At 37.5% G+C, this 14,794-nt stretch overlaps 1 protein-coding gene across 2 annotated transcripts in view; it reads right to left on the reverse strand.

Moving 5' to 3' along the window:
- Nucleotides 1-2,389: 2,389 nt before the first annotated feature.
- Nucleotides 2,390-14,794, reverse strand: part of SOX30 (SRY-box transcription factor 30) — a 32,389-nt gene continuing 19,984 nt past the window's right edge. The window contains exon 5 of one of the 2 annotated variants that reach the window (XM_059919583.1): nt 2,390-3,098. In XM_059919583.1, coding sequence (XP_059775566.1) covers nt 2,717-3,098 — 382 coding nt within the window. In that variant the 3' untranslated portion in view covers nt 2,390-2,716. The remainder of the gene's footprint in view (nt 3,099-14,794) is intronic. The other variant, XM_059919584.1, reaches the window with a different exon arrangement.

Genomic DNA, 14,794 nt, shown 5'->3' on the forward strand with positions numbered 1-14,794 from the left:
CAGACAGAGAAAGACAAATACTGTATGTTTTCACTTATATGAGGAATCTAAAAAATAAAACAAACAACTATAGCAAAACAGAAACAGACTCACAGGATAAAGAACAAACTAGTGATTACCAGTGAGCACAGGGAATGGGAGAGGGGCAAGATAGGGATAGGGGATTAAGAGGTACAAACTACTATGTATAAAACAAGCTACGAGGATATAGTGTACAGCACAGGGAATATAGCCAGTATTTTATAATAACTTTAAATGGAGTATAATCTATAAAAACATTGAATCACTGTTTACACCTGAAACTAATATAAATTGTAAATGAGCTATACTTCAGTAAAAAAAGAATAAGGTTTGTGATCAAAACCCAGTTCAGTCACTAAGGTGTGATTAAAATGAAATGGGATAAAATGGCTCAAACTGTCACATACAAAGGTGTAGACATCTGTCATGGTGTAGACGTCAAATGTGCTGTAGCTCCAATGTGAAGTTACATGTTTATTCTCTACAAAGAAATTCAAGTTTTGGTCTTTAACCACATTCAAATGATATGGCACAGAGTAATAATAAATATAAAATGTGAAAATAAAAATTTTATTGGGAAGAGGAAGTGTTACATACAATTAAGTATATGGTTGATGAAATGTATCATACAGTAACAGCCTTTGCTTAAGGAACAGGTTTAGTAAAGGAAGAAGTTGGAAGCTTAGAATAGGTTTCCATACATAATTTCCAAGCAGTTTTAAGTAAAAGATCTCAATTTGCATAAATTACACAGATCATTTGAGAGAAAAGTGTATTGGTTTGTGGCTATTTCTGATCATCAATTCACTTTGTGTCTTGTAGATTTCTTTTACCCTGATCCCAACTCTGGTGGTTCTGATCCTGTTCTAATATGGTTCTCTCCATCCATAAGTGGGCATTTACCCAGAGGCCACATCGCAAATAGGATTTTTTTGCTCACTGTGAATTAAACAAATTCCATGTGCTCTTAAATGAACTCCATGGTTTTAAAGACAGCTGCCTGGGCCTGGTCAACGCGAGCTCGGGGCTGGGTCGCCCGCGATGCCGTCAGGTTGCTAGGATGATTATGCAGATCTCTCAGATATAGGGAAAAAATTCAGCCACCTCACCCAGATTCTGCAATCCCTACGAGGCTGCATCTGAAATATTGAAGAGCCGTGTGGATGAAAGGCTCTTGGTGCTCCAGCCAGGCATCAGGGCTGTGCCTCTGAGGTGGGAGAGCCAACTTCAGGACACTGGTCCACAAGAGACCTCCCAGCTCCACGTAATACCAAACGGCAAAAATCTCTCAGAGATCTCCATCTCAACATCAAGACCCAGCTTCACTCAACGACCAGCAAGCTACAGTGCTGGACACCCTATGCCAAACAACTAGCAAGACAGGAACACAGCCCCATCCATTAGCAGGGAGGCTGCCTAAAATCACAATAAGACCACAGACACCCCAAAACACACCACCAGACGTGGACGTGCCCACCAGAAAGACAAGATCCAGCCTCATCCACCAGAACTCAGGCACTAGTTCCCTCCACCAGGAAGCCTACACAACCCACTGAACCAACCTTAGCCACTGGGGACAGATACCAAAAACAACGGGAACTACGAACCTGCAGCCTGTGAAAAGGAGACCCCAAACACAGTAAGATAAGCAAAATGAGACGACAGAAAAACACACAGCAGATGAAGGAGCAGGGTCAAAACACACCAGACCTAACAAATGAAGAGGAAATAGGTAATCTACCTGAAAAGACAGCTGCCTGAACCAAATCTGGAAGAGCTCTTCCATTTAGGAAGTGCTTAAGTCGTAGGTACACATCTGTAAAGAGTTTGGAAATGGCATCATAATATGTGCACACCATCTTTGCTGATACAGTTTCAAGTAAGCTAATAGGATCTGTACAATTCTAGAGACTATTAAGTAAAAATGAATATCTGCATGTGGTATGGAACCCATTCTCATTTGAACAATACTCATTTTGCTTATTTCTATCTCCCAAACAGAAAACATCCAACAAGAACAATTTTCTCTATGTTTATTTAATTATAACAAAAGTAGAACAATGCATACCAAATGTAAAAAGATATCCAAAAAAGATGATGAAAATGTTTAGGAACAGAAATGACTAATTTAGCTGAAGGAATTACTCAGGTTCCATTAAAACACATTTGCAACTTATAATTGGTTATCAGTGTAAATTAAATTTAGTAACTGAGTCCCAATTTACTACTAAAAGTTATCAAAATATTTTCAAAATGTTACATAAAAACTGAAACATCCATAAGTTTTACATAAACACCAAACAAAACATCATATAAAGAAAAATAAATGTATCCTGAGATAAAATACAAATCACACTTGTCATGCCAGAATATACACCCCCCCCTTTCCCCTCACATATAATTGTGAGGATTCAGTGTTTTGCACGTTCCAAGATAAAGTAATGATAATATACGCTGATGCAAATTTCAGCCATAAAAATAAACTACTTCATATCTTAAATATTCCTATGATGAAACATCAGGATTCCAGTTTCACTAATCAAAACTTTATGAAGGCATAAATTGCATTTGGTTTTGACTCCTCAGATCATGGCTAAAAACTCTCAGCAAAGCATTCTAGGCTTTTTTTCTCACATCAAGTGACCCAGAATATATTTTAAGAAATGTTTATTTTCTGTGCATATTTGTTTTATAATTATAAATTCCTGAGCACTTTTTCTTCTTCCTCCTCATCACTGTCAGTGACATTGACTTGCTGGATGTTAGAGGGAGTCGATGTCGGGGCTGTGAAGACACTTTCCAAGGCTCCAGGGTCCAGCTGAGGCACGGGATTTAAGTATTCTTCCCCACGGTGGCTATAACTGTTACAGTAAGAGGTTCCATCCATGCTCTCACAACTCCAAGAATCTTCGCCGTGAGCACGTTCATCTGGGTAGTCTCTAAAAGGATAGTCTCGATTTAAAGCTGAAAACATAGTCTCATGTTTTTGGTATCTGTCTTCATAATAACCAAGGCATTCTGGCACTGAACTTGGAAAATTTCCATAGCCAAAAGGAGGCCGACTATATGGGCACGTGCTGTAGCAGAAAGACAAAAAAGGAATTCGATCATAACTTGTCCACATGTTGCCTTGTATACAGATTAACTGAGCAAGTTTAACTGGGGCCTAGAGAGCTCCCAAGATAACTTTCTGCAACTACTTCATGTACTCATCCACATGTTGCCTAGTCCCAACATAAAACAATTGGCAAAGTAAGCTTATAACTATTACCTATTATCAGCCTCAGGTTTCTTACCTTTGGCAGCCTTGATAAAGAAAAATTACTTATCTGGGCCTTTCTCTCATGATGCCTTATACCATGTAAGGTTTTAGAAATGCAGGTACCTGCTGTGCTGTGCTAAATATTGACACTTAGTAAGCAGTGTAACAATTGTTCTTACTAGTATTTGAAGCAAAATTTACAGGAGGTGGGGGGAAACGTATAACTGGGTTGAAATCAAGAGATCTTGGGGATGGGGGAGGGCACTCGAACAGAGGATAACAACTTAATTTTTAAATTCACATTCAATAATTAATTATATTAAAACACTCAATACCAGAAAGATTTAGAACTGATATTAAACTGTGGTTTTAGAGATCTTTTCCAAAAAAAAATTTGGAGTGTGGGAATGTGAAGAATTGAAAAGATTAATTTGCTGTTTTACAAACTAATGGTTTTTCTTGTAAGGCAAATCTAAAAATTCTGCCATTCAAACCCATTTGTCAATTTTTTAAAGAAAGTATTACTCCACCTTTCAAAGGCACAGAACAGGAATCATAGGAAGAGTTACGTAGAAAAGTCCAACCAAAAGTTGCCTGGACTCATGGACTCCATCTAGTGACAGATAATATAAGCATAATAATCATGCTCATTAGCAAAACCCAAGACAAGCTGGGTGTTTCATTTCATGCTCCCACATTTTTTTTTAAAAGGTCAACTTTGTCTCCTTCCCTTTAAAAATATAAGTATGATTGACATAATAGACTATCATCTCAAATTCTTTCGAAATATAGGGTTTCTTCAGTGGTTGGTGTCCTACCCCCAAATCTCCAAGTGCTAGGGACCCTGCCCGTGTTCAATATCACCTAGTTTCTGAAACGTTTCAGGTTTCCATTCCTACTGCCACATCCTCATTCAGGCATTTTTAATTTAATACATACGTCCTGAATGCATTGTACTTGCAGCTACTATGACTTTGCTCCATAGCTCTTCCACCTTTAGATCTCTCCATCCATTGGATTCCACAAATACTTCAAGGGTGTGCTCAAATCTACTTCCTCCACAAAGCCTTCTTCTCTTCAGCTAGGAACAATTCACCTACTAACTATTCTTTTAGGACTCAATATAGGCAAGATATTACACAAGGTTTGGTGGAGAATTTAATTAAAAAAAAATCTAAAATCCAGGTAGTATATACTTGATATGTGCTAAAGTGTGCTATAATGCAAACATCACATGGCTATATTGGTGTGGTAAAAACAAGTTAGTATTTATATATATCTGGAGAACAAAAAGATCAGTAAAGATAAGAGTAATCCTGGACTTCCCGGGTGGCATAGTGGTTAAGAATCTGCCTGCCAATACAGGAGACACGGGTTCGAGCCCTGGTCTGGGAAGATCTCACATGCTGCGGAGCAACTAAGCCCGTATGCCACAACTACTGAACCTGCACTCTAGAGCCCATGAGCCACAACTACTGAGCCTGCGTGCCACAACTACTGAAGCCTGTGCGCCTAGAGCCAGTGCTTCGCAACAAGAGAAGCCACCCCAATGAGAAGCCCGCGCACCACAACGAAGAGTAGCCCCTGCTTGCCGCAACTAGAGAAAGTCCGCATGCAGCAACGAAGACCCAACACAGCCAAAAATAAATAAATAAATTTATGGCAAAAAAAAAAGAGTAATCCTAAAAGGTTACATGGATGAAAATGAATACCTACAGAAGCATCATGGTGTAGTGGGAAAAGCAATTCTGAGGGGTGTGTAGTGATATTGCAACGTTGTTTAAAGTTGCAATTCCCTAATGATATATGATGTGGAGAATCTTTTCATATGCTTAATTGTCATCTGTATATGTTCTCTGGTGAGGTATCTGATCAGATCTTTTGTCCATTTTTAACTGGGTTGTTCATTTTCTTATTATTGAATTTTCAGAGTTCTTTGTATATTTGGATAACAGTCCTTTATCAGATACATCTTTTGAAAATATTTTCTCCTAGTCTGTGGCTTGTCTCCTCTTTCTCTTGATACCATGTTTTTTGATACAAAGTAGCTTTGTAGTAAGTTTGAGGTCAAGAATTGTGAGTCCTCCAACTCTGTTTTCCTTTTTCAAGATTGTTTTAACTATTCCAGATCACTTACAATTCCATGTAAATTTTAGGATCAGCTTTTCCATTTCTGCAAAAAAGCCGCTGGGATTTTGAAAAGGATTGTATTGATTTTGTAAATCCCTTTGGGAAGTATTGCCATCTTAATAATAAGTCTGCCAATGCATATACATGAATACCTTTCCATTTATTTCAGTCTTCTTTATTTCAGCAATGTTTTATAGTTTTCAGTTTACAAGTTTTGCATCTCCTTGGTTAGATTTATTCCTAAGTGTTTTACTCTTTTTGATGCTATTGTAAAAAGAATTGTATTCTCAATTTCCTTTTTTGAGTGCTTATTGCTTGTGTACAGAAATACAAGTGAATTTTGTATATTGATCTTATACCCTTCAACTTTGCTGAATTCATTCATTCACTCTAATAAATTTTTGTGGATTCTTTAGGATTTTCTATATATAGGATTTTCCATATATAGTATCATGTGTGAAAAGAGGTAATTTTACTTCTTTTCCATTTTAGATGTCTTTTTTTCTTGCCTAATTGCTCTGGCTGGAACTTCTAGTACAATGTTGAACAGCAGTGGTGAAAGCAGACGTCCTTGTCTTGTTCCCAGTCTTAGGGGGAAAGCTTTTTTGGTCCTTTATCATTGAGTATGATGTTAACTGTCGGTTTTTGATAAATGCCTTTTATCATGTAGAAGAAGTTCCCTTCTACTCCTTGTTTGCTAAGTTTTGAAATCAGGAATTGATTTTTATCATCAAAAGGTGTTGGATTTTATCAAATACTTTTTCGGCATCAATTGAAATGATCAGTTGGTTTTGTTCCTTCATTCTTTTAATGAAATGTATTACCCTGATTGATTTCCTGATGTTGAACCACACTTACAATTTCTGGGGAAAATCCCACTTGGTCTTGGTGTATAATCCTTTTAATATGCTGCTGGATTCAGTCTGCTAGTATTTTGTTGATTCTGTAATTTTCTTTCTTGTGATATCTTTTTCTAGCTTTGGTAACAGAGTAATGCTGGCTTTAGAATCGTTCCCTCTTATATATTTTGGAAGAATGTGAGAAGGATTAGTGTTAATTCTTCTTTAAAAGTTTGGTAGAATTCACCAGTGAAGCTATCTAGTCCAGGGCTTTTCTTTGTTGGGAGGTTTCTAATTACTGATTCAATCTCTTGATATACACCTGTTCAGATTTCCTATTTCTTCTTGAGGCAGTATTGGTAATTCATGTATTTGTCCATTTCGTCTAGGTTATCTAACTTGTTGGTGTACAATTATTCATTATTATCCTATAATCATTTTTCTGTGAGGTCAGAGTAATGTACCCAGTTTCATATCTGATTTTAGTAATTTATGTCTTCTCTCCTTTTTTCTTAGCTTAGCTATAAAAGTTTGTCAATTTTGTTGATCTTTTCAAAAAGCCAACTTTTGTTGACCTTTTTTTCTCTATTTCATTAAACTCCCTATTGTTTTTCTATTCTTTATTTCATTTATCTCTACTCTAATCTTTATTATTTCCTTCCTTCTGCTAGCTTTGGGTTTTATTTGCTCTTCTTTTTCTAGTTCCTTAAGGTATAAAGTTAGGTTGTTAATTTGACATCTTTCTTTTTAAATGTAGGCCAGGGCGGCTATGAATTCCTCTATCAGCACTGCTTTTGCTATATAATTCCTTAAGTTTTGGTATGTTGTGTTTTCATTTTCATTCATTTCAAAGTGTTTTCTAATTTTCCTTGTGATGTATTATTTGACCCATTGGTTAAGAGTGTGTTGTTTAATTTCCAATATTTGTGAATTTTCCAGTTTTTCTTTCTATAATTGATGACTAGTTTCATTCCATCATGGTTAGAGAAGAAACTTTGTATGGTTTCAATCTTTTAAAAATTTCTGAGACTCATTTTGTGATCTAACATATGGGCTATCGTACAGAATATACATTTTCACTTGAGAAGAATTTATATCCTGTTGTTGGGTGGAGACCATGTATTTCTGTTAGATCTAGTTGGTTTAAAGTATCATACAGTCTTCTATTTCATTTTTGATCTTCATCATTTTTGGATGGATGGTCTTCCGTTCATTATTTAAAGTATCCACAGCTAATATCATACTCAATGGTAAAAAGTTTAAAGCTTTTCCTCTAAGATAAAGAACAGAACAAGGATGCCCACTCTTGCCACTTATTCAACATAGTACTGGGAGCCCTAGCCACAGCAATTAGGCAAGTAAAAGAAATACAAGGCATCTAAATTGGAAAGAAAGAAGTAAAACGGTCTCTATTTGCAAATGACATAATAATATATCTAGGAATACCTAAAAACTCAACCAAAAAAACTGTTAGAATTAGTCAGTGGACTCAGTAAAGTTGCAGGATACAAAATCAATATACAAAAATCAGTTGCATTTCTATACACTAACAGCGAACTGTCAGAAAAAGAAATTAAGAAAAACAATTCCATTTACAATTGCATCAAAAAGAATAAAATACCTAGGAATAAATTTAACCAAGGATGTGAAAGACCTGTACACTGAAAACTATAAGACACTGATGAAAAAAATGGAAGAAAACACAAATAAATGGAAAGATATTCTGTGCTCATGGATTGGACGAAATAGTATTGTTAGAATATCCATACTACCCAAAGCAATCTACAGATTCAGTGAAATACCTATCAAAATCCAATGGCATTTTTCACAGAAATAGAACAAACAATCCCAAATGCTTTCTGGAAACATGAAAGACAGTGAATAGTCAAAGCAATCTTGAGAAAGAAGAACAAAGCTGGAGGCATTATACTCTCTGATTTCAAACTATATTACAAAACTATAGTAACCAAAACAGTATGGTATTGGCATAAAAACAGACACATAGATCAATGGAACAGAAAACAGAGCTATAAAAAAGCCCATGCATATGTGGCTAATTAATTCATGGTTATTAATTAACTAACAAAAATAGATAATTGGGAAAAGATAGTAGCTTCAAAAAATGGTGTTGGAAAAACTGGACAGCCACATGCAAAAGAATGAAACTGGACCCCATCTTACATCATACACAAAAATCAAGTCAAAATGGATTAAAGACTTAAACATAAGACCTAGAGCTTTAAAACTCCTAGAAGAAAACATAGGCAATAAGCTCCTTGACATCTGAATTGGCAGTTTGTTTGTTTTTTTTTTTGATTTGACACCAAAAGCAAAAATAAACAAGTGGGACTACATCAAACTGAAAAGCTTCTGTACTGTAAAGGAAACCATCAACAAAATGAAAAGGCAACCTACCGAATGGGAGAAAATATTTGCAAATCATACATCTGATAAACAATTAATATACAAAATACATAAAGAATTTATATAACTCAATAGCAAAAAAAAAAAATCTGATTTAAAAATGGGCAGAGGAGCTAAACAGACATTTTCTTCCCAAAGAAGACATACAGATGGCCAACAGGTACATGAAAAGGTGCTCAAGAACTTCCCTGGTGGTGCAGTGATTAAGAATTCACCTACCAATGCAGGGGACATGGGTTCGACCCCTGGTCTGGGAAGATCACACACGCTGGAGCAACTAAGCCTGTGCACCACAACTACTGAGCCTGTGGTCTAGACCCCACGAGCCACAACTACTGAGCCTGCGCACCACGACTACTGACGCCCACGCACCCTAGAGCCCGCATACCACAACAACTGAGCCCACGTGCTGCAACTACTGAAGCCTGTGTACCTAGAGCCCATACTCCACAACAAGAGAAGCCACCGCAATGAGAAGCCCACATACCTCAATGAAGAGTAGCACCTGCTCGCCACAACTAGAGAAAGGCCATGTGCAGCAACGAAGACCCAATGCAGCCAAAAAAAAAAAAAGGTGCTCAAGGGCTTCCCTGGTGGTGCAGTGGTTGAGAAACTGCCTGCCAATGCAGGGGACATGGGTTCGAGCCCTGGTCTGGGAAGATCCCACATGCCGTGGAGCAACTGGGCCCATGAGCCACAACTACTGAGCCTGCGCATCTGGAGCCTGTGCTCCGCAACAAGAGAGGCCATGATAGTGAGAGGTCCGCGCACCGCAATGAAGAGTGGCCCCCACTTGCCGCAACTAGAGAAAGCCCCCGCACAGAAATGAAGACCCAACGCAGCCAAAAAGAAAGAAAGAAAGAAAGAAAGCAAGCAAGCTTTCATTAAAAAAAAAAAAAGAAGGTGCTCAAAATCACAATTATCAGGGAAATACACATTAAAACCACAATGATATCAGGAAATGCTGCCATTTGCAACAACATGGATGGACCTTGAGGACATTATACTAAGTGAAATAAGTCAGAGAAAGACAAATACCATATGGGTTCACTTACATGAGGAGTCTAAAAACAAACAAACAAAAAACAAAGAAAACCAAATCATAGATAGAGAGAACAGTTTGTGGTTGCCAGAGATTGGGAGTGAGAGGTGAGCAAAATGGATAAAAGTGGTCAAAATATACAAACTTCTTATTTATAAAACAAGTACGTCCTCAGGATGTAATGTACAGCATAGTGACTATAGTTAATAATACTGTATTGTATTTCTGAAAGTTTCTGAGATTATATCTTAAAAGTTCTCATCACAAGAAAAATAATTATGTTGTGTACTGAGACTAATATAATGTTATATGTCAATTATATCTCAACAAAAAATAAATAAAGTAGTGAAGTCTTCAACAATTATTGCATAACTGTGTATTTCTCCCTTCAATTCTGTCAATTTTTGCTTCATATATTTTGGGGTACTGTTGTTATATATGTATGTGATTATAATTGCTATATCTTCTTAACGTTTTATTATTATTTTTGGCTGTGTTGGGTCCTTGTTGCTGTGCGCAGGCTTTCTCTAGTTGCAGCAAGTGGGGGCTACTCTTCATTGTGGTGTGCGGGCTTCTCATTGTGGTGGCTTCCCTTGTTGTGGAGCACGGGCTCTAGGCACGCGGGCTTCAGTAGTTGCAGCATGTGGGCTCAGTAGTTGCAGCACATGGGCTCTAGGTGCACAGGTTTCAGTAGTTGCAGCATGCAGGCTCAGTAGTTGTGGCACAGGGGCCCTAAAGTGCGTGGGCTTCAGTAGTTGCAACGCCTGGGCTCAGTAGTTGTGGCACACAGGCTTAGTTGCTCCATGGCATGTGGGATCTTCCCAAACCAGGGATCAAACCTGTGTCCCCTGCATTGGAAAGCGAATTCTTAACCACTGTGCCACCAGGGAAGTCCCTTCTTAACGTTTTAAAATAGATATGTGGGAGTTCCCTGGTGGCCTAGTGGTTAGGATTCCAGGCTTTCACTGCTGTGGCCTGGGTTCAATCCCTGGTCAGGGAACTGAGATCCTACATGTTACATAGCATGGCCAATAAATAAATAAATAAATAAACAAACAAATAAATAAATAAATAAATAAAATATGTAATGTCTTTGTCTCTTGTAACAATTTTGACATAAAGTCTATTTTGTTAAATATTATTATAGCCACCTCAGCTCTCTTTTGGTTACTACTTGCAAGTAATATCTGTTTCTATTTTTTCACTTCAGCCTATTTATGTCATTGGATCTAAAGTGAGTCTCTTGTGGGAATTCCCTGGTGGTCCAGTGGTTAGGGCTCTGCGTTTCCATTGCAGGGGGCACAGGCTCAATCCCTGGTCAGGGAACTAAGATGCCCACAAGCCACATGGTGCAGCCAAAAAAAAAAAAAATCTGCTCAGTGAATATCATGTTTATTTTTTAAAATAAATAAAGTGAGTCTCTTAGAGACAAGATTTAGTGTGATTATTTTTTAAATTCATTCTGCCAATTTACCTTTTAATTTAATCCATTTAAAGGGATTACTCATAAGGAAATACTTACTCTGCCTTTTTTCTTTTTTTTGGCTGTACCACGTGGCATGCGGGATCTTAGTTCCTGAGCTGGGGTGCAGGGGTGCAGTGGAAGCATGAAGTCCTATCCACCACCGCCAGGGAATTCCTTCAAATATTTTTAAGTTATTTTCTTAAGTGGTTACCATGGGGATTATAATTAACATCTTAAATTTATAACAATCTAGTTTGAATTGATACTAAGTTACCTTCATTAGCATATCAAAATTTTGCTTGTATACACTGCCTTCCTTCCTTTGTATTGCTACTGTCCTAAATTATGTATTTATACATTTTATATCTATTAACATAGATTTTATAATAGATGTTTTATGCATTTGCTTTTTAAATCATATAGAAAAAAAGTTACTAACCAAAAATACAATTATACTTGGCTTTTAAAAACAAAAGAAGGACTTCCCTGGTGGTCTAGTGGTGAAGACTCTGTGCTTCCACTATAGGAGGCACAGCTTTGATCCCTGGTTGGGGAACTAAGATCCTGCATGTCATCTGGCGAGGCCAAAAAAACAAAAGAAAAAAGATACTTGGCTTTTGTATCTGTTATTTTAGAAACTTTTATCAGTGTTCTTTATTTCTTTGTTTGGCTTTGAGTTACTGTCTACTGCCTTTTCATTTTATTCTGAAATACTTCCTTTAGCATTCCTTGTAGGGTAGGTTTACTGGTGATGAACTTCCTCTACTTTTGTTTATCTGGGAATATCTTAATTTCTCCTTTTTTTTTTTTTTTTTTTTGGCCGCACTGCGTGGCTTATGGGATCCTAGTTTCCCAACCAGGGATCAAATCTGGGGCCCTGGCAGTGAGAGTGCTGAGTCCTAACCACTGGACTGCCAGGGAATTCCCTCTCCTTCATTTCTTTTCTTTCTTTCTTTTTTTTTTTTTTTTGGCTGTGTTGGGTCTTCGTTGCTGCACACAGGCTTTCTCTAGTTGTAGTGAGCGGGGGCTACTCTTTGTTGTGGTGTGCGGACTTCTCACTGCAGTGGCTTCTCTTATTGCAGAGCACGGGCTCTAGGCACGCAGGCTTCAGTAGTTGTGGCGCAGAGGCTTAGTTGCTCTGCGGCATGTGGGATCTTCCCGGACCAGGGACCGAACCCGTGTCCCCTGCATTGGCAGGCAGATTCTTATCCACTGCACCACCAGGGAAGCTCTCCTTCATTTCTGAAGGGTAGTTTTGTTGGTTATAGAATTCTTGGTTGACGGTTTCTTTTCTTTCAGCACTATGCTATGCCACTGTCTTTTGACTTCCGTGGCTTCTGATGAGAAACTGGCTGTTGACCTTACTGAGAATCTCCTGTACAAGATTAGTCACTTCCCTCTTGCTGTTTTCAAGATTCTCTCCTTCTTTGGCTTTGACAGCTTGATTATAATGTATCTCTTTGAATTTACCCTACTTAGTGTTCATTGAGCTTCTTGGATTCCTATCCTTCTTTAAATTTTGGAAGTTTTGGGTCAAGCTATTTACAAGTCTTCTTCAGCCTTGACTTCCTATTTACACAGAGCCTAAAAAGCAGTCAGAGGTGAAAGCTTAGGGTCTTCTCCAGTGTTTGCTGAACATGTGTCTAGCCCTGGATATGCTAGCTCTGGATATGTTTGTGCCCTGTGTACTGATTCCTCAGTATACATGGGAGTTTTTCGAAGCCTCTATTCCTCCATATATCTCCTTTCCCAGTCTCTTCTAGGCTTTTCAGTCTGTCTGCTGCTTGTCCTGTCTGTTGTCCCTTAACCCAGGCAGCTGTGGACAGTACATACCTTTAAATATTTTCCACAAACACTAGCTGGGAGGCCACTCCAGCTCTAAGGAGAGTCAAACTAAGGTAAGCCCCTGAGCCAATTCCTCAGGAAGTCACCAGACAGGTCAAAAATGCACAACCATAATGCTTTAAGAACAAGGTCTGTACTGCCTCCTCTAATAGCAACAAGTCACACCACGAACATGGGTCACCATCCCCTTGGCCATCACTGAACTACAAAATGTGAGATGGCTGTGGCAAAAATGCCACAGTGCTCTCTTATCAGAATTTAGCAGCTTCTTTCTTCATTAAACACCCCTCCAGCTGATTCTGACAGTTTTTGCCAGCTTAATTATTGCTTCAGTGGAGAGAGAGATTCTTGGGGCTCCCTATTCTGTAACTCTCAGTGACATTCTACCTCAGTGGTGTTTTGTACTTTTCAGAATATAAGTTTTGCACTTATTTTGTTAAATTGATTCCTAAGGTTTTTAAATTCTATTTTATTGTAGATGGAATTGTTTTCTCAATTTCATTTTCTATTTATTCATTGCTACTGTACAGAAATGCAACTGTTTTATATATATTAGTCTTATATCCTGAAAACTTGAATTCATTTGTTACTTATAATAGCTTCTTTTGTGGATTCCTCAGGGTTTTCTATATATAAGATCGTGCAATATATAAATATAATTTTATTTCTTCCTTTACAATCTAGATACCTTTTATTTATTTTTCATGTCTAATTGTCCTGGATTAAACCTCCAATAAAATGTTGAATAGAAGTGGTAAAAATGTACATCCTTGTCTTATTCTTGATCTTAAGTGGGTCTTGCTGATCTCCAGTCTTTGCCATTAAGTATAATGTTAGTTAGGGTTTTTTGGTAGATGCCCTTTAACTAGTTGAGGAAGTTTCTTTGTATTCCTAGTTTGCTGGAATACTTCATGTTCAACAGGAATAAGTGCTCAGTTTTGTCAAATGCTTTTTTTTCTGGGTTTATTGAGATGATTTGTGGTTTTGTCCCTTATCCTATTGATATGGTATATTACATTAATCGATTTTCGAATGTTAAACAACTCACATTCCTGGAATAAATCCAAGTTGGTTACAGTGTATAATCCTTTTGTTATGCTGCTGAATTCAGTTTGCTAGTATTTTGTTGAGGATTTTTGTCTCTGTATTCATTAGAGATATTGACCTTCAGTTTTTCCTTCTTATGTTGTCTTTCTCTGGTTTTGGTAGCAGAGCAATATTGGCCTCATGGAATGAGGCCCTCCCACGTTTTGGAAGAGTCTGACTATAAAGTGTGTCTACTGTAGACAACATATAGTTAAGATCTTGATTTTTATCCAGTTATACAATATCTGCCTTTTGATTGTTTAATCATTAACAGTTAATGTGATTATTGAAACAGCTGGATTCATGTCTGCCATTTTATTTTTTGTTTTCTGTGTGTCTTGTATTTTCCTTGTGGCCTTCTATTCCTTCTTTACTGCTTTCTTTTGCAAGAAGTAAATATTTTCTAGAATAACTTTTTAGTTCCTTTAACAACTTTTCCACTATTTTTTCGTTATTTTCTTAGTGGTTGCTCTAGAGCTAATCATATACATCTTACCTTACCTGAATCAACTTCAGATTTTTACTAACTTAATTCCAGTAAAATATAGAAATTTTTAAAAATATGTATTTATTTTGGCTGCACTGGGTCTTAGTTGCGGCATACAGGATCTTCGTTGCAGCATGCAGGATCTTTAGTTGCGGCATGCATGCGGGATCTAGTTCCCTGACCAGGGATTGAA

Source organism: Balaenoptera ricei, chromosome 3 (genome assembly GCF_028023285.1).
Source record: "Balaenoptera ricei isolate mBalRic1 chromosome 3, mBalRic1.hap2, whole genome shotgun sequence".
In the NCBI taxonomy this organism is placed as follows: domain Eukaryota; kingdom Metazoa; phylum Chordata; class Mammalia; order Artiodactyla; family Balaenopteridae; genus Balaenoptera; species Balaenoptera ricei.